This window comes from Lipotes vexillifer, unplaced genomic scaffold (genome assembly GCF_000442215.2).
Source record: "Lipotes vexillifer unplaced genomic scaffold, Lipotes_vexillifer_v1.1 scaffold926, whole genome shotgun sequence".
Lineage (NCBI taxonomy): Eukaryota > Metazoa > Chordata > Mammalia > Artiodactyla > Lipotidae > Lipotes > Lipotes vexillifer.
The window spans coordinates 812,518-836,048 of NW_006798085.1; the positions used below are offsets into that span (position 1 = coordinate 812,518).

Consider the following 23,531-nt stretch of genomic DNA (forward strand, 5'->3'; position numbering starts at 1 on the left):
GAAATTTTGTCTGACTAAGAGCTTGAAAAGTACCTCATAGACAATGAAAACCAGTCCCAGAGATGCACAGGGCCTCATCTTAGAGTTGTATGATGGTTAATTCTCAGACCAGGGCTCTTAAATCTCAGAAAAATTTTGTGAGGTCTAAGTCACGGTCACATTTTTAAAAAAGAAAAAAAAAAGCTAACTGTCCACTTGGCTATGTCTGGAAAGTATCTTTCTTCCATTATTGACATACTCACTGAGTCTACTGTGGGGCACTGTGTTTGACAGAAGGGAGATACAGAAGCAAAATGAGTCTTGGCCTTGTGGAGTATGCTATCTGACAGTGTGTCATAGCGAGAGGCACAAGGGCAGGACAAACCAAGGCCTAAAAGCCTTCAGAGGGAGCATAGGTCATGGCGAGCTTGGGGAATCTATGGGGAGGTGTTAACTTTGAACTGGGCCTCGATGACGGTTCAGATTTCAAAGACAGAGATGGGGAGAGGCCCTTCCGGCTAGAAGGAACAGCATGAGCAGAAGCTCGGAGGCAAGCAGCCCAGGGTGTGTACTGGCGTCAGCAGCACCCACGTTTGGCCTCACCGCAGGGCACTCAGGAGAGCGGTTGGCCAGGGCCTGCCTGTGGACAGCCTGGAGTCCAGCTAAGGAGTCTGGCATTCATTTAGGAGGCCTTGTGTGACCGACTTCATTGCCTCACTTTTTTTTTTTAAAATCATTACCAGGCTGGTGGCACAGTGGTTAAGACTCCACGCTCCCAATGCAGGGGGCCCGGGTTCGATCCCTGGTCAGGGAACTAGATCCCACACACATGCTGCAACTAAGAGTTCCCGTGCCACGACTAAGAAGCCCATGTGCCACAACTAAGGAGCCCACGTGCTGCAACTAAGACCTGATGCAACCAAATAAATTTAAAAAAAAAATCATTACCAGGCTAAACTTTCACATGGGAAGTAATCAGGTAAAAGAGAACAGGCCTGAGTAGTAAAGTCAAACCACCTGTCAAATGACATGTATTTCATGTAATAGGAAAAAAGTATGCAAATTAGATCTTAATAAATTTTGAAAAAATATTGACTACCTACCTAAGATCTTTAAGAGGCATGCTAAACTGTGGCCTTCTAGCAATAACAGTCTCTCTTAGGAACAGCCTAGAAGCCTAAGGAAGTGACAGGGATTGGCACCTTGTTACAAATGCCTCTGGTCAGGCTTGGTAAGAGGATCAAAGAACACCTTTCTCCACAACATGAATATATCCTCCTGCCCGCCCCTTTTTATCCTTAGGGCAAGCACTAAGGAAAGTCAAGGCAGTAACATACCTCCCCTTTTAGATCAGACTGAACAACTGTCCTGGAGCCAAAATCCTACACATGCAGGGCCCAGATGACACAGCAACCAACCTTTTCAACCTCTGACTCAAACCAAGAGTGAGCAGAAAAAAAAAAGCAACACCTACTTTCTCCGGACACCTAAAGAAAGACCATAATTAACTACTCCGTCACCTTGGTCCCATCTCATGTGTGTGTGAGCCTATTGACAAGATGGTGTGTTCGGAGACTAGAAGCCTCAGAAACTCCTTATCCTTCCTGGGTGTAAATATAAAGAATCTCATGGGGGCCTCCAAGTTAAGGACTGGTCAGGTCAGAAGGAAACACTATGTCGGGAAAGAACAAAGCTTATGGAAATATTACCATCCACAGCCTAAGATCACAGTGAGTGGTCTACATAAAAGATTACTGACTTCAACCCTGAATATGTTCTCCTTGGTTATGGCCATGTACCTCTGTGAAGCAAAGGAGAGCCAGATCTCAGGTTTTCCCACAACTTCTCAAAACATCACGGCCAGGCCAGAAAATACTGATTTATCTTGAGAGCGGGGTAAAGAGCATGCCCCAGGTAAAATGTGGCACGTAAAAACAGAAAGTGGGCGATGAAGCCACCTTCTGGAGCCAAGTCACAGCAGCACGAAAAGCAGATGCTCACTTCCCAGGGTCTGCAGGTTGGAATCCCAAGCTAAGTTTCAGCGCCGCAGCTTTAAATGCCGCTGCCTGTCTTTCCTAAGGAGAAAGCGTTGTCAAAGGTCTTGAAAGATATGTTGTTTAAGTGGTGACCTTTCAAATAGTATCCCCTAAGAGCTGCCCACAGGGATGATGCACACGCTCCAGAGGACTCTGCCTAATCTTCCTTTCAGCTGGGACCTCACTGCCAAGTGGGAAAGCAGGAATATAATCAGCTCAAAGTAAACAGATTACCAGGCCCAAAGTCTCTGCAGTTCAGGTCCTAAATTTTAAAGTTTAGGGTCTGAAAGATTCAGAGAAATCATACGCATCTGGCCCAGACACCCTGGTGTCTCAGTGAACAGGAATGCAAAGAAAATGGCAAATACCGAAGAAACCGGTCAGGCAGGTTTCTCAAAGCAAAGTAAACAACAGCACTTCAGCACTACAGCCTCAAAGGCAAGTAGCTGCTTCCATGTGCTCACCTAGTAGTGTGCCCACCTCTTTGCCTGTGGACCCAGCCATCTGTCTGGCCTGGGAGGCTCTGCCTGTCCCCTTGTGCCATCAGCAGCTCCTCTGAGGCCCAACCCAAGTTCCACCCTTCTCTGTGACCCTGCCCACTCCAAATTTCCTTCTTCCAAATTCATACTACGTATTTAGCAGTGATCTTTCTTTATATTTTCTGTTTATTGCTATTTAACTCTTGCAGTTTTCTAATCTTTCATATTATATCGCTTTGGGGAAAGCCCTTTGAGGACTGAGGCCACGTATGATGCTCATGAATGGTGGATGAGACCAAGCTGGGGCAGGGAGCACAGAACACCCTCCCAGTTACTATCCTGCAGTGTTCTTCCACTGTATATCCCTCCCATACCAGTTGGGAGACATCGATTTCTTCCTTTGGTCAGTGTTATGGGCTGAATGTTTGGGTTCCCCTCTCCCAAGTTCATTTGTTGAAGCCCTAACCCCCAATGTAATGGTAATTGGAGGTGGGGCCTTTGGAAGGCAATTAGGTTTAGATTAGGTCATGAGGGAGGGGCCCTCAACCTAACACTAGTCCTTTATGAGAAGAGGAGGAGACAAAGAGACCCGTTTCTCCTCAGAACACACCCAGGAAAGGCCACAGGAGGACACAGCAAGAAGGTGGTCATCTACAAGCCAGGAAGGGGGGAGGGGGCTCACCATAACCTGAATTTGCCAGCACCTAGAACTTGGACTTCCCAGCCTCCAGAACTGTGAGGAATAAACGTCTATTGTTCAAGCCACTCAGCCTATAGTATTTTGTTACAGCAGCCCAAGCTGCCTGAGACAGAAAGTACCAGATAAAGGGCACATATTACTTAAAAATTCAGCAGCCCTTCCCTTGCCTGGTCCATCTAAAGGATGCACAGAGAGCTGTAAATCGGCCCTTGACCTTAGTGCAAGAGTTAAAATTTCTAGCAAAAGTCCAAACTTGAGTACTCAGATAGACACAAGGTGGGTCATCACAGGAGGAGCAAGTGCAGCTGGCAGCAAGTCAGGAGTCCCTTGTACACCTTGAAGAAGGGAACATGGAGAACAGGGGAGGGCACTCTTCTCCTTAGTCTACCTCAGAGTCTCAGGCCTTAGAGAGCAATTATGAAGTTAGAGGGGCATTCACAGACCCACAATGTGTGAATATTCAGGGTTCACAGCACCTGTTGGATCAGCTGAGGGGATTACAAGTCCAGGACTGGTGTCTGTATATGATCTAGCAACAGGCAGTTCCAGAATCACTGATACAGGAAACTATCCCACCCTCTGGTAGCCCTGAACACTACATAAATTGTGGTTGCTTTTTAAGATGCGGATTATCATCACTCCCAAATTCTGTCAGATAGTGAAGCCTGCCAATATTACCTCGTTGGCATCTTAATACACTACTGAAACTCACTAATGAGCAAGACAAAGTTGGGCTCCCCCAGCACCACCCTGGGCTAAGCACAGAGCAGTGTACAATTAATGTCTGCTTGTGAAGAAGAAGGAGCACCTTCCAGCCTTCTTTGATGACCAAGCCAATATTTCTGACATTTTTTTTGACATTGTTTCTTGAATCAGGACTACAGATGGGGCACGACTTCCTTCCCAGAGTGGGAAGAAAACTGGGATGGCAGATGGCCAGCCAGAAGGCCAGGACTCCCAAAATGCCTGATGCTGTCCTGTGACTGCAAAGAATGTAGCCAGGCCAGCCAGAACAGACTTTCAAAAGCTATTTCTACAAATGTACTATCAAGCCTCTTGGCAAGCTTTGGAGGATAAGGTCTTTTGTTCATTCATGAAATAAATAAATAAACTAAATACAAGTGTAGAACTTGGAGGTCTCTGGAACTCTAACCTACCCTGTGTCTTTTTACTACCTTCACATCAGAATGGCCTGAGTTAAACATCTAATCACCCTGACCCTGAGCCAAAGGCTCAAGAGAGGCATATTTTGTGGACTTTTCTAGTGTGGAAGGCAAATTAACCAGCAGAGCAAAGGCCCTAGACTGGGCAGAAAGAGGGGCTCTGTTCACCCTGCCTATACTATTTAAGAGATGTTTCTATAGTATGGTGAAGGGTGGGGAAGGCCTTTCCATTAAGTCACTAGTGACTTTAAAACCAAGTTTCATTTTCCAAACACTGTTATCTTTCCTTCTTCCTCCTGCTCCCCGCTCCACAAATCCCATCTCCCCTGTGGTTAGTGCGGCTGCAGCTTCCTAAGGCTTCACCTGCTACAGCCTCGGTGCAGCTGCAAGAGGGTGTTATTTGCTTCAAAACAGCTTTGCAACCCCATGCACACGAGAGGAGGCTAGAGATTCAGGGCAAGGGAAGGGAGGAGCAGCATGTCAGAAGGGGAAACAACAGCAAACAGAATTAGAGGTGAAATCCCACTGTAAAGGGTTCCTTCACTTTAACCACCTGCTGCGTAGTATCTTCTGTGTGGATGGCAAGCTGCTGGAGGGCGGGAACCACGTCTACCGCTTCCTTGAATCTACCGCCACAACCACGCCCAATTTCTCAGGCCCGTGCTTTACTGCTTTCCACGTGGCAGGAGCTAAAGTAAGTGTAATGTTCAGTTGTCCAAGTGAAACAGAAATAAATGTCTATTGTGACAAACAAGTGGTCATTCCTAAGCATTATGACTGCTTGTTAAAAACATACATTTCCCCAAACCTGGTGAATCTAAATCGATAGAAGAGGAGTCTCTGGGAATCTGTACTTTTACTAGCATGCCAGCTGATTCCTATCAGCAAGTTTGGGAAATGATGAGAGAGCCACACTCTAGTCAGAGCCAGGTTCAAATTCCAGTTTTGGAACTTCTTAGCTGTCTAACTGGAATCTCAGTTTTCTCACCTGAAACATAAGAATAATAATGCCTACTTCGTAGCATTATTAAAAGGATTTTAAAAGCAATTTAAAGAGAATGTTTAAATGTTTGTTCCCGTAAATGTTTGTTTAAAATGTTTGTTTGTTCCTCTTCATCCTGAGGACACTGGGAACTACTAAAAGCCTCTGAGCAGATCTTTAGCTTCAACCCGCTCTGCAACACTCAGACAAATGGCTGCCCAGCCTCTTTGGTAACACCTCCAGTGACAAAGAATAAAATTTACTATCTCCAGAAGCAGTTCATTCCACTTTCAGACAGTTTTAATCATGAGCTCTTTCTTCCTTATGTTGAGTTGAGATCTGCCTTGGGTGACAGAACAAATCTAATCCCTTTTCCACATGATAGGGTGACACAATTAGTTTAGATAAGGAAAGTAAGGAGGATGAGTAGGTGTGGGGGTCCATTTGGAACACACTGCTTGTTTGAGGCACTGGGAGGGCAGCTCCAGTCACGTGTGCAACAAGCGGTTGATATGTGGGTCTGGAGTTCAGTAAAGACATCAGAGTTGTCATTTACACAACAGGATTTGAAGCTGTGAACATAAATGAAATTGCCATTTATGGGGCAGAGCTAATGAAATGTATTGAGGAATGGTCAGCAAGGTAGAAAGAGAGCCTTTAAAGAAGAAAGCCGGTAGTACACGGAAACAAATGTGAAGAGATCAGACCAATGGCAGAGAATCAGCGAACCAGTCACTACTGACAGAGTTGGGCTTCTGCCCCTCTGGAGCCTTCCAGAGTTGCTTGGAATCATACCACCATGCTGATAAGCAGATGCACACTTCCTTTCCTATTGAAAGAGAAGCAATTTGAAGAAATAGCAGCAGCAAGTACAGACGACTGCAATATTTCCCAGCCTGGATGCCAAGACCAGTTTCTCCAAATAAGGCTCCCATGCTCCTATCTTTGGGGGAAACACTGCCTAGTACAGTCCCTCCTGGAGATTGATCACAGTAAAGAACCCTATTTTCCTCTGTTTAATCCTGCATTTGCCCAACTTACTGAACCACTGATTTTTCACACAATACTTAACATCTTGAGGAGCTAGTGTTTCCTGGCACATAATGTGGCAAATGTGGTGAGAAGAAGAGAAACAAGACAATAGTTTAAGGTACTATTGGTAATCAAGGGAATTTTTTTTCTTTCCTTATTAAGAATGGAAGAACCTTGAATATACTTAAATGCTGAACAAAAGGAAGCTACTGTGGAGTAAAAAAAGGCCAAAAACAGGCACAAAAAGCAATAGAGCGAGAGCCAGGCTTCAGGCTTTGGTAGAGGGTTAGCTTAGCGAAATACCTCAGCTCGCTAATCTACCCATAAAATATTATTTCCCTTGATGAACTCTAGTGATTACAAATGTTCACTATTCTAAACCATATTTACTTTCCTCTGAGGATACAGATGTTATCTACATAAGGTTAAGGGCAGATGATATAAACTGTATAAACTGATTCACTAGAAACAGAGTGCAGTCTCCACCCTCCTCCCCAGGGTCAGACGGAATGCGTCCCTTGCCAGGACCAGAGAAGGGTGTTCCAGGTCTTCCAGTTTGAGAGCTGATGCCCTACTCCCCCTGCCCAGGCAGGGAGAGCTCTAGCACAAGATAGGCGGAGAGGGGAAATTTAGAAATAAAGCTCTCCAAAGAAACTGTCTTGCCTAAAGATCAGCTTCCCACACACACTGGAGTGCCACATCTGCGGGGGCTGGAAGCACGGGAATGGAACAATCCTGACCAAGTCACATAACTATTACCCTTTTGCGGGAGGCGACAGCATATTTCTGAGTCCCCCCATTGGCACCCCAGTGTCTAGGCTGCAGATCCAGAGCAAGGGCTTAGGGACAGAAAACAGGAGACTGAAAGGATCACCAGTGACTAGTCCAGCCTTCCTCCCGCTCTCCTCTCTTCACAACAAATGTGAAGAAAGCTGCTCTCAACACAGAGGGAGTAGAGCTGAGGGTTCATTTTAGAAAAGAACCATGAAGGGTTCTAGTGGGCTTGAGGCTCAAATCTGGGCTCCCTTGGCTCTTCTCCCTGCAGGAGGGTCAGGAACTAGCAACTGAGGAAAAAGAAAATCAAGCACCGGAGAGAAAAACTGCAATTAGCATTTATATCAGTTGGCTATGTCATCTCAAACCCCAAGGACAGAGTAGATGTCACGTTGCCAGGCAACTAGCAACTGTAGCCTCCCCTCCCCACCTTCCAGCCGGTATCAGAGGCCACTAGAAAAAGTTTAACCCAAGAGTCTGATACCAGCATTAAACACAGACACACACACAGACACACACACAGACACACACACAGACACACACACGGCTCAGAGGAGTAATCCTACCACCTCTTTCTCTGAGGATTTTACCCTTGGAGAGAGAGGTACAATGTACTTGCCCCAGACTGTTGGAGTTTTGCCAAGAAGCCCAAAGCAGGAAGAAGGAAACTATCCCTAATTTTAGGAGGAGTCCATAGTGTTCATTTAGCAATCCAACTCTCTAAGAGGTTTGTACTTTGACCTGACAAAGTATTATAATGTGACTCAAGGGTCAAAAGCTCAGCCTTGGACAATATCTCAGAACAGCTTTCAGCAGCAATACACTCAATGCTATATATCCCTTCCACCCACCCTTCCTGTGAAAGATACACCATCCCATCCCATGTCCCATGATTCAGATCCAGCAGACCAGTGCACAGGGAGTGAGGGAACACAATTAAAAAAAAAAAAACCCAGAAAGCAGCAACCTGTCAGTTCTTTGGTTTCTTAAAAGAGACCCTGTACCAGAACACAGTGATAGCTGATATGCTCGGATACAAATTCTGATGTCTATTATGCATATGTAGAAGGGGGGAATGCCAAGTTTCCCCTCAAATCACAGATTGCAAGCAAAGTACTTTGAACATTTGAGTGCTCTCTGAATGCTGAATAGCAACAATCACCCAACAGTCTTTTACAATTAGAGCAAACTGAAAATTTCCCATACTGAGTCATTCAGGAGCAAAAAGGAAGAATCCAGCTCACAAAAGGGAGGAGATACTGACCATAAAGTACACAACCTGAGCATACAGTGCAAAGTGTTGTTTTAGTACTGGGAGTACACACTCCCTACCCCACTAGTTAAACAAGAAGGGCTGGGTTGGCACGGAGCTCCCCTCGTGCAGCACAAGGCCTGGTGCTCAGAGGTGAGACTTACCTGACGTACAAGGACCTCTTCTCACTCGTTCGCAGGGACCCAGACCCAGAGCTCATACTGCTGTTCATCATTTGTTCTCGCAAGTCATGTATCTTCGATTCAAAGCGACTGTATTCTGTCAGAGAGACAAGGGAAAGGACAAGAAAAGAATGAACCCAAGGAGTTGCACCAAGCCTGTGTGCCAGCGGCCAAAGAGCCAGGAGGACCCTTGGCTTCAAAGCAGCCAGAGCCAGCCCAGTCAATCTTTGCTTTGATAAGCAGAGTACCTCCTCCATGCACAGAAAGATTTCTCTCCACTCCCAGACTAGTAGAATGAAAGAATACACCTGAAAAAGGAGTAACATTTGGACATATCGAATGGAAAAAGCTCACTGATCCTTAAAAAAAATAACAACTGGAAAGAGGTTCCAGTGCAGCCTTCATTAATCTTTAGAGCAGGCACTAAGGCCCAAGGAGAGCAGATGGGAAAAGAGACTTTCCCGAAAAGTGGATTGCAGAGAACAGATGGCCCTGAGATGCAGGGGGGTGGGGCAGCAAAGGACCTGAGGCCATTATATCACTGTTAGGCAAAGAAGATGATCTGTTTCTAGATGACTTGTTTTTTTGAGGGGGGACACTGGAATGCAGTACAAAGGTAAAAACAAACCTCACAATCAGAAGAGAAGATCACAAAGCTCTCCTGAATTATTTCCCTTTTAACAAACAGGGTCTTTGGCTTCAGCAACAATTGAACATTACAATAGAAATTCTCCCAAACCCAGAAGTCTGCTGACATCTCTCTCCTCCAAAACCATCTAGCCAGGGGGTCATAAGTCCATGCCCAACTTTGTAGCCCACGGACACCATTACAACAGTCTGAAAAAGCCTCATCATTCTGGAAAGGTAACTACAGGTTTACACCTGATGTAAGAAAACCTGACATAGGAAAATTAACTCTATCCATACAATTATTATAAAAGGCTTTTTACAGGGCTACTTTGCTGTGAACACTCTCCTAGCACATTTTAAATATGATATTCACATTTACCACAAACACACACACATACCGCACATTTTTCAGGTCTATAATTGCCACATAAAATGGGATACATCTAAGGCACAGACTGTGAAAACGGTAGAAAACAGGCATACCTCATTATGACAAGCTGATTTTAAAGGAAGTCACAATTTATACTGGGGGTTGAAGGTTGGGGAACTGCTTTAAAAAACAAACACATTTCCAGGAAAAAAGAATTCCACAAAAGCATTTTCATGCACCACAGAGGGCTGGCAAGAAGCATCTCCATCTAGTCTGTATGACTCTACAGGCAGAAAACAAACCACCTGTTCTAACACCTGACACTCCCCTTCCCTCAGCAAAGCAAACTGACCTTCAGCTGGGTATAAAGGGAAACAGTAAAAAGCCTAAACAGGAGCGAATAGGGTTCTAACTCATACAAATATCCTCTTCTCAACAAAGTTTCTTTTTGTTCACTCTGGTACCAATGAAGCCAACTGGTTAAACTCATGTGCTCTTTCATTCATCACGCACTGGTGTTATCGTGATTTGTCCTCATTACTTACTCCTGTCCCTGAAATCCTGCAGGAAGCAGTTAAGTCACTGACTCACCCATTAAATGTTGGGGAAAGAAAAAAAGAGAGACAGCAGCTGGACAATGTCCCTATTCTGTGGGTTAGAAGGCAACACATCAATATCAATGAGGCTTCCCAATCTAAAGGTAGAAGGTGGTGACCGATCTGTCATGGCAGCCCTGGACGGCCCAAGCGCGCAGCAGCAGGGCTATCTACCTCTAGAGCCGCCCAGGCGTGGGTCCCACCCCAAGGCTCAGCCCTCCAGCCCAGCCCTCTCCAGTGGGCTCCTTTCTGGCCCTCCTCCCCACTCACCGGCTAAAAGGAGACTGAGTGAGACAAAGAGATTTCTGACCAAGCAACCCCTTCTTGAGCAAGATAAGTAAAAGGCAGAAATATGCGTTGAACACATTAAAAAAAAAAAGGAAAAAAACACCACCACCCAATCTATCCTTAAGCCATATTCCCCCTCTCCCAACTTGTTTATATATTCTCTTCTTTGGAATTGGCTTGCCCACTGAACTCCAACTTAGCAGCCGGTCATGGCAGTTGCTTAGTAACTACATTTCTTAAATAACCCTTTAAAAACAACCGCCAAACCACCATTTCCTCAAAGCGCCTAATCCAAGGTTGATAACGCTGGGCCAGAGAGCCCACTTAAAATAGACTATAGAAAGAGAACAAGGCTATTGCTTTAAGGAAGCCACTTTCTGTTTTCTATGTGCTACTAAGCTTTCAAGTCTATTAAATAGTGTTTTATTCACTTCTTCCCCATTCAGATGATCCCCTTAGAGTTCTAGCTGCTCATCGGTCTCTGCCTTTTATTTGTAGAGTTATCTAATGTCCAGTAGGCACAAAGTAGGCTCCGAATAAATGATTGTTGGGTAAACGAGGAGCAGATTAAAAAACTGCCCAAGTCGATGCTTCTGTTCTCAAACTAATAAAACTAATGGTTTATTTAACTGATGGCTGCCAGCTTCACTGAGGGCTTGGAAAAGTAGTTAAGAAGTATTTCCATTTGCTTTTGTTCCCAAGGTTAATTGTTGGGAGCAATTGGAGTATATGTTTTTTAAACACCTTTTTGAGATGTTAATAACCCACAGTGGGCATCTGATTAACAAACTTTGTTTATAACAAAGAAAAAAATAATTCTAACAAAAAGCTGTTTAGAATAGTCTTTAGATAGTACCTCATCTTAATATTAGAGGCCTCATTTTCCAAGGACAAAAGCTTCACCTAAAAAGCATCTGAATTCTAAGACCTTACAATTTGCCAAGGTCCCTCTTTTCCCCTTCCGCTCATAACAAAGCCGTTGCTGGAACGCATCTCCTAAGCCTAAGTCTTTGCCTAAGAAGCCCACCAGACCAGCCTCTTTAATCCAAAAGGCCTACTTCAAACAGGTTATTTTAAAGAAACAACACTTATTACTAAAATCTCAAGCCTACTAAACTGTGTTATATTCATTTTTTCCCCATTCATATGAACCCAACCATTTGTGATCCACAAAGATATCCATGGTGAGTCACTCATTGCTCCCTCATTCTCTTTACTAATCACAGAGAGAAAACGGGGTGGGGTAGGGGACAATCAGACATCATTCCCCGAAACAGGATTTCTCACTGACCATCTGGGGTGCCTCTGAAAGATCAGGATTTGGGACTCTACCCCCGATACACTGACTCAGAACCTACTGAGTGGGCCCAGGAATCTGTATTTTTTAACAAGCATCAAGGTAATTCCGATGCCAAATAAAATTTGAAACTGCTGGTCTTGATTACAGAATTGAGTTTCGTTTTGTTTTGTTAGTTCAGGGAAAAGATAAGGTAAGTACCCTGCAGCCTGTCTCAAAAGGAAGTTAGGACAAGAGGGTTGGAAAGCTCTCCAAAAAAAAAAAAAAAAAATTGGCAATACAACTGCAAATTCCACGGGAAAGGAAAGGCAACAGTGAGAGGCCCACATACCGCAAAAAAAGAAAAAAAAGAAACCTCTGTCCAATGTGCCTGCAAAGAAATCTAATGAGTTTACACTTTTTTAAATTATAAAAGTAGCACATGATTTTTTAAAATCTTTAACTTTTTTCTTTGGACATTCCTGTATCATTTCCCCATCCCACTACACAGAAGTAACCAGTTAGGATTTTTAGTATGTATCCTTCCAGACTTACTTCCATGTATATATCATTTATCTACATACACTCACAACTCACATAGATTCACATGCTTTTTTCATTCTCTGATATATAATGGAAACCTATTCATGTCAGTACACATTGATCTACCTCGTCCTTTATAATAGCTGCACAGTATTGCATATTATGGACAGACAATAATTTATTCAGTCATATCCCAACAGACATACATTTAAATTGTTTATAATTTTTTTATATTACAATCAATGCTGCTCTGTATATTTGTATGAGCATTTCGATAGCATAGATTCTTAGAAGTGAAAATGCAGGGTCAAATTACATGCACATGAAAAAATTTGATTGGCACTACCAAAATGAACCCCAATATTCTGAAACCTTCATGACTGGAAGTGAGGATAAACTGCTAGTCTAAAGCTTCCAGCAGCTCTTCTGTTCCTGAAGAAGTAGAGGCAATGGGAATTTACCTTTAAGGACAGACTGACCTTTTTGTTTGGGGGAAAAAACTCTAATAAGCCTTTTGGTTATGAAAAAGTAAAGCCAAGACTGCATTCTGGAATAGACAAAGAGGAACCTCAAATGTTCTCTGCATAATCGCAGAAAAGGTCCTCCTGTGGGTGGAGCTGCTGATTCAAAGGGCTTGTCCTACCACCTATATGATACTTTATCTACCTCTAGAAATATCTACCTCTAGACTTGACCACTCTGCCTCCCCCTACTTAGTAATTTCATGCCAAACCTCCCTGGTACAGTAAATGACAGCCCCCTTCCTCCTGTGCACAACCAGTGTTTCCTCCTGTGCACAACCAATGTTTCCTCAGTGTTTTGCTGATGTTCTTCCTAACTGCTTCCTCAATCCATCTTTCTTTCTAACTTCCACTGTCATTGCCTTTTCCTTTTCTCATGATTATTTTTCTCTCTTGCCTGGATTTAGGTCACACTGTGTTATCTCTTCTCTGGACCACTGCTGTATTGCTCTAGCTGGTGGTCTGCCCCCAGGCTCTCCAAACTCCAATCCAGCTTAAGATTCTTATTTGAAAAGCCTTCCTAAAACGCCAACTTGTAGCCCTCTGTCCAGGTATCTATAATAACTCAACAGCAACTAAAGAACTTTAATATCTCAACTAAAATTTCAAAGACTGCTAAAACCATCATCTTGTCACTCTCAGCCGATCTATCCCATGTTTTATTAGATCCTCTTTTGATCTAACCTGCCTGGAACTCTTGAACACAATTTGTTCATTCCTACCTATTATTCCCTTGTCCTGAAATTTTCCTCCCTGCCTGACACTGAACATCCTTTATGTCCTTCACCACCCAGAAGTTTTATTCATTCATTTATTTATTCAAATATTAACTAAATGTCTACAGTGTGCCAGGCATTATGAGAGCTGATGGGGATATAATGGTAATCAAACAGTTCCTAGAAATTACAATAATGAAAAAAACAACTATTTAATTACAATTTTAATTACGATTGTGACAACTGCTATGAAGAAAATGCTACAAGACGAACAGGGTGACCCAATCTACTGAGTGGGGGATGGGAGGTTAACAAAGGTTTCCATGAGGAAGTGACATTTAAGCTGAGACTTTAAGGATGAAGAGTTAGCCCAAGGAAAAGGGGTAGATAAAGAAAGCATTCCAGACAGAAGGAACAGCATATGTGAGGGTACAAAATATCTGGATCACAGGGAAGTAAGAGAATACTGGCAGGAGATCAGACTTGTAAGGTAGACAGAGGTCAGATTATACATGACCTTGTGGACTACAGTAAAGATTTCTGCTTTCATCCTAAGAGTAACAGAAAGAAGTCACTGAAAGATTTTAAGTAAAGGAATGACATGAACATGTGTGTATGTGTATCACTATGGCTATTGTGGGGAGAATAAGTGTGGTGCCTCACATGTAGATTTAAGTTTCTTGACAGCAGAGGACCATGCTTTCTCTTTTTGTCTAGGCCCTACAGCCCCTAGCGGGGCCTGCTTTACAGCATCCAAACCAGCTAGCCCCCTAGCCTCTGCTCAAATATATCCAATGTTGGGAAGCTCTGTATTCCTTAATTATTAGACAACACTATTCAAGAGAAAATTCTTGGATTGAGGGCCATCTCTTTTGCTAGCCGGTCCTACTTTGGTGTCAAGTATAAAACATGATGGACTCTCTTCTGCATAACTGTATGAAGGAACAGTTTAAAGAAAATCAAAGAGCTGGGAAAGCCTGGAGCAGGTTCCAAGACTACTGAATTAAGACTGAAGAGAATGTAGAGTGTGAACAGGGGAAGGGGAAGTGATGGAAGGTTAGGGGGCCAGATTATAAGTTTGAGATAGGACTTCTCTTACTAGGCTTTGGGAACCACTGTTAAGTGTTTAAATAGGAAAGTGATACAATTAGAACTAGGTTTGGGGGAAGATTATTCTGAGAACATAATACAGAAGGGAAAACAGCGACAAAGATAACAGAGACCTGTTCTACTAGTATAGACAATGACTTCAAAGGCTTGACATAGTGTGGGGGCAACTGAGGACAGAAAGAAGAGGCAAGAATCAGGAAATATGCTGGAGCTAGAGGAGAAAATCTGACATCTGACTGGATGTAGGGTGAGAAAGGATCAAAGGCAGCTTCTGAATTTCTTCCTGAAAGACCAGGAAAAGGTGGGATAATATCAGCCATAATAGAAACTGGCCATCATGTACTCCAAGTAAGTTCTCTATTCTCCAGGCTAAATATTGTTACTTCCTTAACCATTCTTCATCTAACATGGTTTCCAGGCCCTCCACTACCTCTCCCTTTTTAAAATCTAGTGCCCAGAATTTGTGGTGATGTCATTTTCTTGACAAAACTGTAAGCTCTTTGATGTGGTTTTTGTTTCCTTCTCAAAGTTTAGCATGGCAATCTGCACCCTTGTTGAGTCAACGATCTTTACTGAATGTGCTAACTCACTATAAAAATCCAACAGGACAAACTTGGACACTGTAATTCTCAAATTCTGACTCCTCAGGAACTAATGTAAGAAAAAAGAATACAAAACTTTCTCCTTCCACTGACCCCAAAATGGTAAAAACTGAACAACAAAACCACAAACCACTTCTGCAAAACACTAACATATCAGAGGTTTCAAGACCTACTTAATAGCCTAATAAAGCATCAAAGAGGACTGAAACTACAATATTCACTAATATGAAATGGACACATAACCAAGACTCCAAATCCATCTCCCCTATAAGACTTTGATCTCAAATGCATCTACGTTCCTAATGACAGAAAAACTGTCTTCTCAGGATAAAAAATGACATTTGTCAGTAATTTGGAAAAGCAGAAAGGGGCTCAGTTTCTCAACCCATAGAAGACTTATGTGGTTCTATTTGATTATGGGTAGGAAAATGTTGTAGAGACAGGAAACAATGGGAAGCAAAAAAGGGGTACTTACTCTGCATGAAGCACTGACTACCTATGGTTTGAATGAAGATATAAAAGGTAAATGCTCCAAAATAAAATAAAAACCATGCCTACCAAATTTGGAAGTGACAATGAAGCTGGGGAGACAACTGGATGACAGACTTCAGACACACAGATTGTGACAGGTAGGAACAATGGAAAGATGGGAATACAAATAGAATGCAAAAGAGAAATGTAACTTCCTGACCTTGAGTCCCCACACAAATACTGAGTAGGGAAGACAGGGCTGAATAACAGCATGTGTCTTGGTTGGCTATCAACACAAAACAAGGCAATAGCTAGCTGCCCAAAGGCTCGTTTGTTCCTATGGAAGTGAAGGTGTTCCAATCTCAAACTCATACAGCCCTCATTTGCCATTGCTGAGCTGCCCTGAGCTCAGAGGAATCACCCATTGTGCAAATGTACAGAACTCACGAGAGTCACAGATTTTGATGAGTATGAATTGTGTTTTAGGTTTCTACAGTTGCCTTTGGAGTGCAAAGCCTCAGGATTTGTATGAATTACAAGCATGTGTCCCAACAACATAGCTCATGTTTTCAAAAGGAATGGATGGAGCCAAAAGTAAAATAAGCCCATCAAGAAGATACCTGTCAGTGTGGTGATAAGTACATGAATCGTCAAACAGCACAACATTTCTTGAAATCACAAACTTGTCTCTAATATGAAGCCTATTACTTGGGTTAGTTTCTAATTATGGGGCCTACTATTTAAAGAATCTGACACCTCTAACAGAAGCAGCAGACCTGGACCGGAGCAGCTCGGAGGCGGTGAATAATAGCTCTTCAAGTCTGCAATAAAAAATGGCCTCCAATAAAAGTACACTGCAAAAAATGGGAAAGAAACAGAATGGAAAGAGTAAAAAAGTCGAAGAGGCAGAACCTGAAAATTTTATGGTAGAAAAAGTACCGGACCGACGTGTAGTGAATGGGAAGGTGGAGTATTTCCTGAAGTGGAAGGGATTTACAGATGCAGACAATACTTGGGAACCTGAAGAAAATTTAGATTGTCCAGAGTTAATTGAAGCATTTCTTAATTCTCAAAAAGCTGGTAAAGAAAAAGATGGAACAAAAAGAAAATCTTTGTCTGACAGTGAATCTGATGATAGCAAATCAAAGAAGAGATGCTGCTGATAAACCAAGAGGTTTTGCCAGAGGTCTCAACCCAGAGCGAATAATTGGTGCCACAGACAGCAGTGGAGAATTAATGTTTCTCATGAAATGGAAATATTCAGATGAGGCGGACTTGGTGCTGGCAAAAGGGGCAAATATGAAGTGTCCTCAAATTGTAATTGCTTTTGTGTGTGTGTGTGTGTCTGTGTGTTTTTGTTTTTGTTGTGTGTGTGTTTTTTGTTTTTTTTTTGTGGTACACGGGCCTCTCACTGTTGTGGCCTCTCCCGTTGCAGAGCACAGGCTCCGGACGCGCAGGCTCAGCAGCCATGGCTCACGGGCCCAGCCGCTCTGCGGCATGTGGGATCTTCCTGGACCGGGGCACGAACCCGTGTCCCCTGCATCGGCAGGCGGACTCTCAACCACTGCGCCACCAGGGAAGCCCTGTGTTTTTTATTTGTAATTGCTTTTTATGAAGAGAGACTAACTTGGCATTCTTGTCCAGAAGATGAAGCTCAATAATTGTTTGCATTGCTTTTTATATATATATATATTTTTATCAAAACTCTGGGTCTTGTTCTTTTTGATTTCTTAGTGTGAAGAAATAACTACATTCTAATGAAAATCAAGTTTGATATGTTCGTTTTGAAGTAGTACTGGGGAAGTTGTTGGGTTTTGGGGGGGTTTTGTTTTTGTTTTTTTTTTGCATCTGTAGCACTGGTTACTTTGAACAAATAAAAGCTTTCTGTAGTTGCTTCCTTTAGCAGAAAAGAACGTTTGATACCACGGTATATTATTTCCTCTGCATTAGAGAACAGCTTTTTTAAATGTTCAGGAAAATCTCCATAGTCATTACTCAATCAGAATTTAGAATTTGCATTTAACTCATATATGCCTAAGGACCATTCTGGGTTTTTTGTATGTGTATACATATGTAAATGGTTTGGGGGTTTTCTGGTTATTGTTTAAATACATTTACCAAAACAAAAACAGCCTTTCACAACCATGGATAAGCCCATGTTTCTGGGATTCTATCATTTTGAGCAATATAAGAAATCACTTCAACTTTAAGTCTTAACCTTTCAAATTAAATAATTTTGTAATTAATTAGACAAGTTAATGTAAACAATTTAAATTGGATAATTTTTTAAAGCAGCCCTACCAGAATCTGCATCCATATCTACCATCATATAAATGCAGTTTTATATGTAAAAACCCCTGAAAGGAAAATTTTATCTCTGTCAACCCAAATGAAAAAACTAGAAAAATTCTGGTATGTTTTAATTAGCCAAGCAAGACTCAGTTAAATGGACATTTAAAGCTTCCTTTTGGCAAACCATTCTTTTATAAGAAGTTGAAATCCCTGTGCTGTATTTACTGAAAGACTGTGATACATGGAATGTCTCAGACTTGTTAATGGAAACCTAATCAGATGGTTAGAGATGTTGGCAATTTAGGATCTGCAGGAATAAATGAGTGAACAAACTTTACTAATCTAAACTTGACCTGCATGTTTTTTCAAACTTTACCCCAACCCATTCCTTATATGTAGGCTCAATCTTCTCAGTATTTTGGGTTACTGGTTCAGCATAAGCCAGGAAAAACAATAACTTTGTAGTAATCAGAATGTCATTCAACTGTATATTGTTTACTTTATTGTAAATACTGGTAAACAGTGGTCAATAGTTTTATATTAAAAAAAAAGAATCTGACACCTCTAAAACTAGACAATTTCTCAGTTCCCTTCTAATTTTGACATAATTGTGATTTTAGAACCAAATCAATGAGGTCCATAAGAAATCAAACCTAGGACTAGTCTAATAAAAAATTTTAATATGATCTACAAGAAGGAAATCTTCACATCTGCAAATAATCCTAAACTCTTTGGGTCAAAAAAATATCAATTTAAGGAGTATAAATTGCAAGAAAAAGAATTTAAGGCTATATGAGAGGGCAGAAATGTTGCAAACAGACCTCCATATGGGCAAATGCTGCTTGAAGAAAAATAATTTCAGCTCTACGTTTAGAACAATGGGCTCGGACCTATGACTAACCCAGAACAGAAACTTCAGTGTCATTGTATTCTGGTCCCTGCACTGTCACAATGTGCTTCCTCACCCATACACACACATCACCAGGGTCGATACGGGGAATAAAACAGAAAACAAGACAAGCCACATCAGCATGCCATAAAAAAAATCCAGATTATCCCTACTGACTGGATGTTTCTGTCCCCTAAAGAGCTTAGTGGTTATGCAGGAAGGGCCACTGAGCAAAAGTGCTATACTATATAAAGGTGCCATGACATTCAGCCACCTGGTCTGAAATGAGTAGAATGAAAAATGCTTTGATCGCGCATCAAGCTAAGAAAAAGTTTTGCATAGGACCTGGCCATTGGCTCTCCTCACCCTGTTCTAGATCACCCAACAGATCAGGGTAAAAGCTTCAAATAGGGCCTTTTCTCTAATTCAAAAGAATTTCATATAGTATATTCAAATGCAAGATTAACAAAGCCTTTAGCTCCTTTAACCCATAAGTAAAAGTCTATGTAAGAACCACCCCAAGACAAAACACCTCATCTAGAAAACATGAGAATGAATACCTTGCCCTGAAGGTAGCAGGTACTCTTGTTCACAACAATCTTTTCCACTTAACAGAAATGCTGCAACACAGTGACTGAAACACACAACATTTTATGACTAAGCTTGCTAACCTGAGATAATATAACTGATTTCTATGTTTTGTTTTGTTTTGTTTTTAATTTTTTTTGGCCGCAGCTGGTGGCTTTCCCCCCACCAGGGATCGAACCTCGGCCCCCTGCAGTGGAAGCACGGAATCATAACCACTGGACCACCAGGGAATTCCCTGATTTCTATGTTTTACTATGTCAATTGAGAATCTAGATTCAAATGTTCTTCACAGTAGTCACTCCAATAGGATCACAAATTCTCTCACAATAGTTATTGGGGTATCAACTGAATCTCTTTTGGGTCAAGTTTCTGTGGAAGGAACCCAGAAACTGAGACCTAGAGAAAGACCCTTCTGGTTATTGGTCAAAACATCTGCGGTCATTTTTCATATTTTACTCTGATAATCCTAGAGTAAAATATTACAGAACAGAATTAAGAAACCCCAAATCCAAATTATAAGCATGTGTGTGTGGTTGTGTGTGCGTGCGTAATAAAGGTGGCACTTCAAAACAGCAGGAAAATGATGGATTATCTAATAAATGGTACCAAGGTATTCCTTAAATATTTGGAGCAAAAATAAGGTAGTGTCCTATCTTACCTCATAAATAAAGTCCAGGCAGGTTAAAGTTTTAAATGCAAAAAGAAAAACATTAAATAATTACAATAAGACAAAGGCAGACATTTATTTTATCTCAGGGTAGGAAAGGCCCTTCCAAACCTAGGGGCAGAGGTGAAATACACAAAAGAAAACACCGATAGACTTGACTACATAAAAACAAAACATCTCTACATCAAAATAAAATAAAATAATAAAGCAAAATGGGGAAAACCGCTGCAATATATATGACAAAGAACTAATATTCTAACTACTTTAAAGCTTTTACATACCAGTAAAAACTAATGAACATACATCAACAGGGAAATGGGGAAAGGGTATGAACAGGCAATCCACACACACAAAAAGAAAATGATGAACACACAAACACACACACAAATGTTCAATTCTACTATGAAAAAGAAATACAAATTAAGATATGAATTAAGTAACACTTTTACCTATCCAATTTGCAGAGATTTTTAAAAAATAATACTCCATGTTAGCAAGGTTGGTGGAGGTGGAGAAATATACCAAAATATATCAAATATATCAAAAGTCTTAAACATGTTCATATCCTTTGGCCCAATAATTCCACTCCAAAGAATTCATTCTGAAGACACAATCACAGATTCACAGAAAGCCTCATACAAGGATATCCATCAAAGTGTTATTTATAAGATCAAAAAATTGCAAACAACCTACAAGTCCTCCAATAAGGGAATGATTACATGAATTATGGCACACACATGATGGAATATTGTTTAATTATTAAAAACCATTTTAATAAAATATGCATGACATATGCCAAGTTAAAAGAATGGATATAAGACTGCTTAAATACAATGATCCGAGTCTTGAAAGAGATACATACATACTATACGATATATAAAAGTTTGGAGGGAAATATACACAAACACAAGGTTATTTCTGGAGGTAGTTTTACAGGTGATTTGAACTTTTTTTACTTTGTATTTTGTTATGTCCCAATTTTCTACAAATCTGAATGTAATATTTATATATCCAGGAAAAATATAATTTTAAAAATTATATATTTTAAAATTATATATATTATAATATAAAATAATTTGAGGGGGATGGGGAGGCAGACTGAAAAAGACAGGCCCAAGGATGAAGCCAGGACACACGTGCACTAGAAATTCCCCTCCTCACTGCTCTTGACTCCTTCATCATTTTCCTCTGGGACAGATCACCCAACCAGTTGCAGACAAATCCACTTAAATGTATTATCACTATTATCACCTTGCCATCTTATCCAAGAGTAGACCAAAGAAGCCCTGCCAATGCATTGCTAAAATCTAGATATACCACATTTACCCTATTTCCTTGGTCTACCAGTCCAGTAACCCTGTCCATCAAGGCAATTTGGCAGTCTGACATGATTCATTTGACTTTGGTGAACCAATACTGGTTCCAGTGCTCACCACTTCTTTTTTCTGAGCGTTTATAAAACAACTCTTGGGCGTCCCTGGTGGTGCAGTGGTTGAGAATATGCCTGCCGATGCAGGGGACACGGGTTCAAGCCCTGGTCTGGGAAGATCCCACATGCTGCGGAGCAACTGGCCCGTGAGCCACAACTACTGAGCCTGCGCGTCTGGAGCCTGTGCTCTGCAACAGGAGAGGCCACGACAGTGAGAGGCCCGCACACCGCGATGAAGAGTGGCTGCCGCTTGCCACAACTAGAGAAAGCCCTTGCACAGAAACAAAGACCCAATGCAGCCAAAAATAAAAACAGATAAATTAAAAGAAGGCTCAACATTACAAAAAAAAACCAACTCTTAATAATCTAGTTTGGAATTTAACCTGAGATTTACAAAATTCTCTTTCTCCTTTTTGAAAATCTGAAGGACACGTGTGTATCCAGATCCCCAATGCATATATTTATACAAAATGTGTTAATTTCATCAAGTTGAAAAATCCCCAAATCTCTAGGGTCTTTGTTTTTTTAAGATATCTAAATTCAGTGAAAAGTAGTGAAAAGTAAACAAAGATCTATTTCAAGAGGATGAAAGCCTTATCACAGGAAAGAAGAGGGGAAGACAAGACCTTTATTAAAACAAGACTGTTATTAACTCAAGACCGTGATTCGGGCTTCCCTGGTGGCGCAGTGGTTGGGGGTCCACCTGCCGATGCAGGGGACATGGGTTCGTGCCCCGGTCCGGGAGGATCCTGCATGCCGTGGAGCAGCTGGGCCCGTGAGCCATGGCCGCTGAGCCTGCGTGTCCGGAGCCTGTGCTCCGCAACGGGAGAGGCCACAGCAGTGAGAGGGCCACGTACCGCAAAAAAAAAAAACCAAAAAAAACCCCAAAAAAACAAACAAACAAAAAAACCCTCAAGACTGTGATTCAACAACAGTCTAGGTACAAACAGGAACTTGTGAATTGAATTCACAACTCATTTACACTTATCTAACACAGAATTTGAGTTAGAAGAAACATGTGAGATCATTTTGCACAGTCCCCTCATTTTACAGATCAGAAAACTGGGGCCCATGGGGACTTCCCTGGTGGCACAGTGGCTGAGAATCTGCCTGCCAATGCAGGGGACAAGGGTTCAAGCCCTGGTCCAGGAAGACCCCACATGCCGCGGAGCAACTAAGCCTGTGCACCACAACTACTGAAGCCCATGCTCCGTAACAAGGGAAGCCACTGCAATGAGAAGCCCGTGCACCACAACGAAGAGTAGCCCCCCCCCCACCGCTGCAACTAGAGAAAGCCCACGTGCAGCAATGAAAACCCAACACACCCAAAAATAAAATATAATAAAAAATTTTAAAAACAAACAATAAAACAATTACCCTATTGTGGAATATAAGTCTAAATCTTCAAACAAAGCAACAGTGTAAATACCAGGGTCAAGATTTCAACAAGCAACACATTAAATTAAAAAGAAATCCTAAAAAGCTATAAATAAATAAGAAATAATTCATTCTCTATATCATTCTAATCACTCTACCCCATCAGAAGAACTGATGTTTTACAGACACCAAAGCTCCTAAGATTTTGCCTCAAACCATGTAACAAGGACAAGAAAGCACCTGTCTAGCTAGGTTCAGAATTCTTTGCCAACTCTAGCTACCATGTCCTTAGGCTACATGGAATACAAAAAAGGACAGTGCACACGAGTACACACACACACACACACACACACACACACACACACACACCTGTATATAAAGTTCAGCCCCAGGAGGCAAAACTGAAAAGAAAGCTAACATATTTCTCTCTTCTAAGTTTGCAAAACAGGGTGGGCCTAAAAGGGTGCAGCCGCTTTGGGAAAGTCTGGCAGTTCCTCAAAAATGTTCAGTGTTGTTACCTTACGACCCAGCAATTCCACTCCTAGACATATATACCCAAAAGAATTGAAAACATATGACCGCACAAA

The 23,531-nt window shown here is 41.8% G+C and overlaps 1 protein-coding gene and 1 pseudogene across 6 annotated transcripts in view; one reads left to right on the forward strand and one right to left on the reverse strand.

Moving 5' to 3' along the window:
- Nucleotides 1-23,531, reverse strand: part of DLG3 (discs large MAGUK scaffold protein 3) — a 56,797-nt gene that overhangs the window by 16,493 nt on the left and 16,773 nt on the right. For all 6 annotated transcript variants that reach the window (XM_007470123.1, XM_007470125.1, XM_007470126.1 and 3 more), the window contains one exon: nt 8,562-8,676. In XM_007470123.1, the coding sequence (XP_007470185.1) occupies nt 8,562-8,676 (115 nt within the window). The remainder of the gene's footprint in view (nt 1-8,561; nt 8,677-23,531) is intronic.
- On the forward strand, nt 16,536-17,363 carry LOC103089940 (chromobox protein homolog 3-like; annotated as a pseudogene).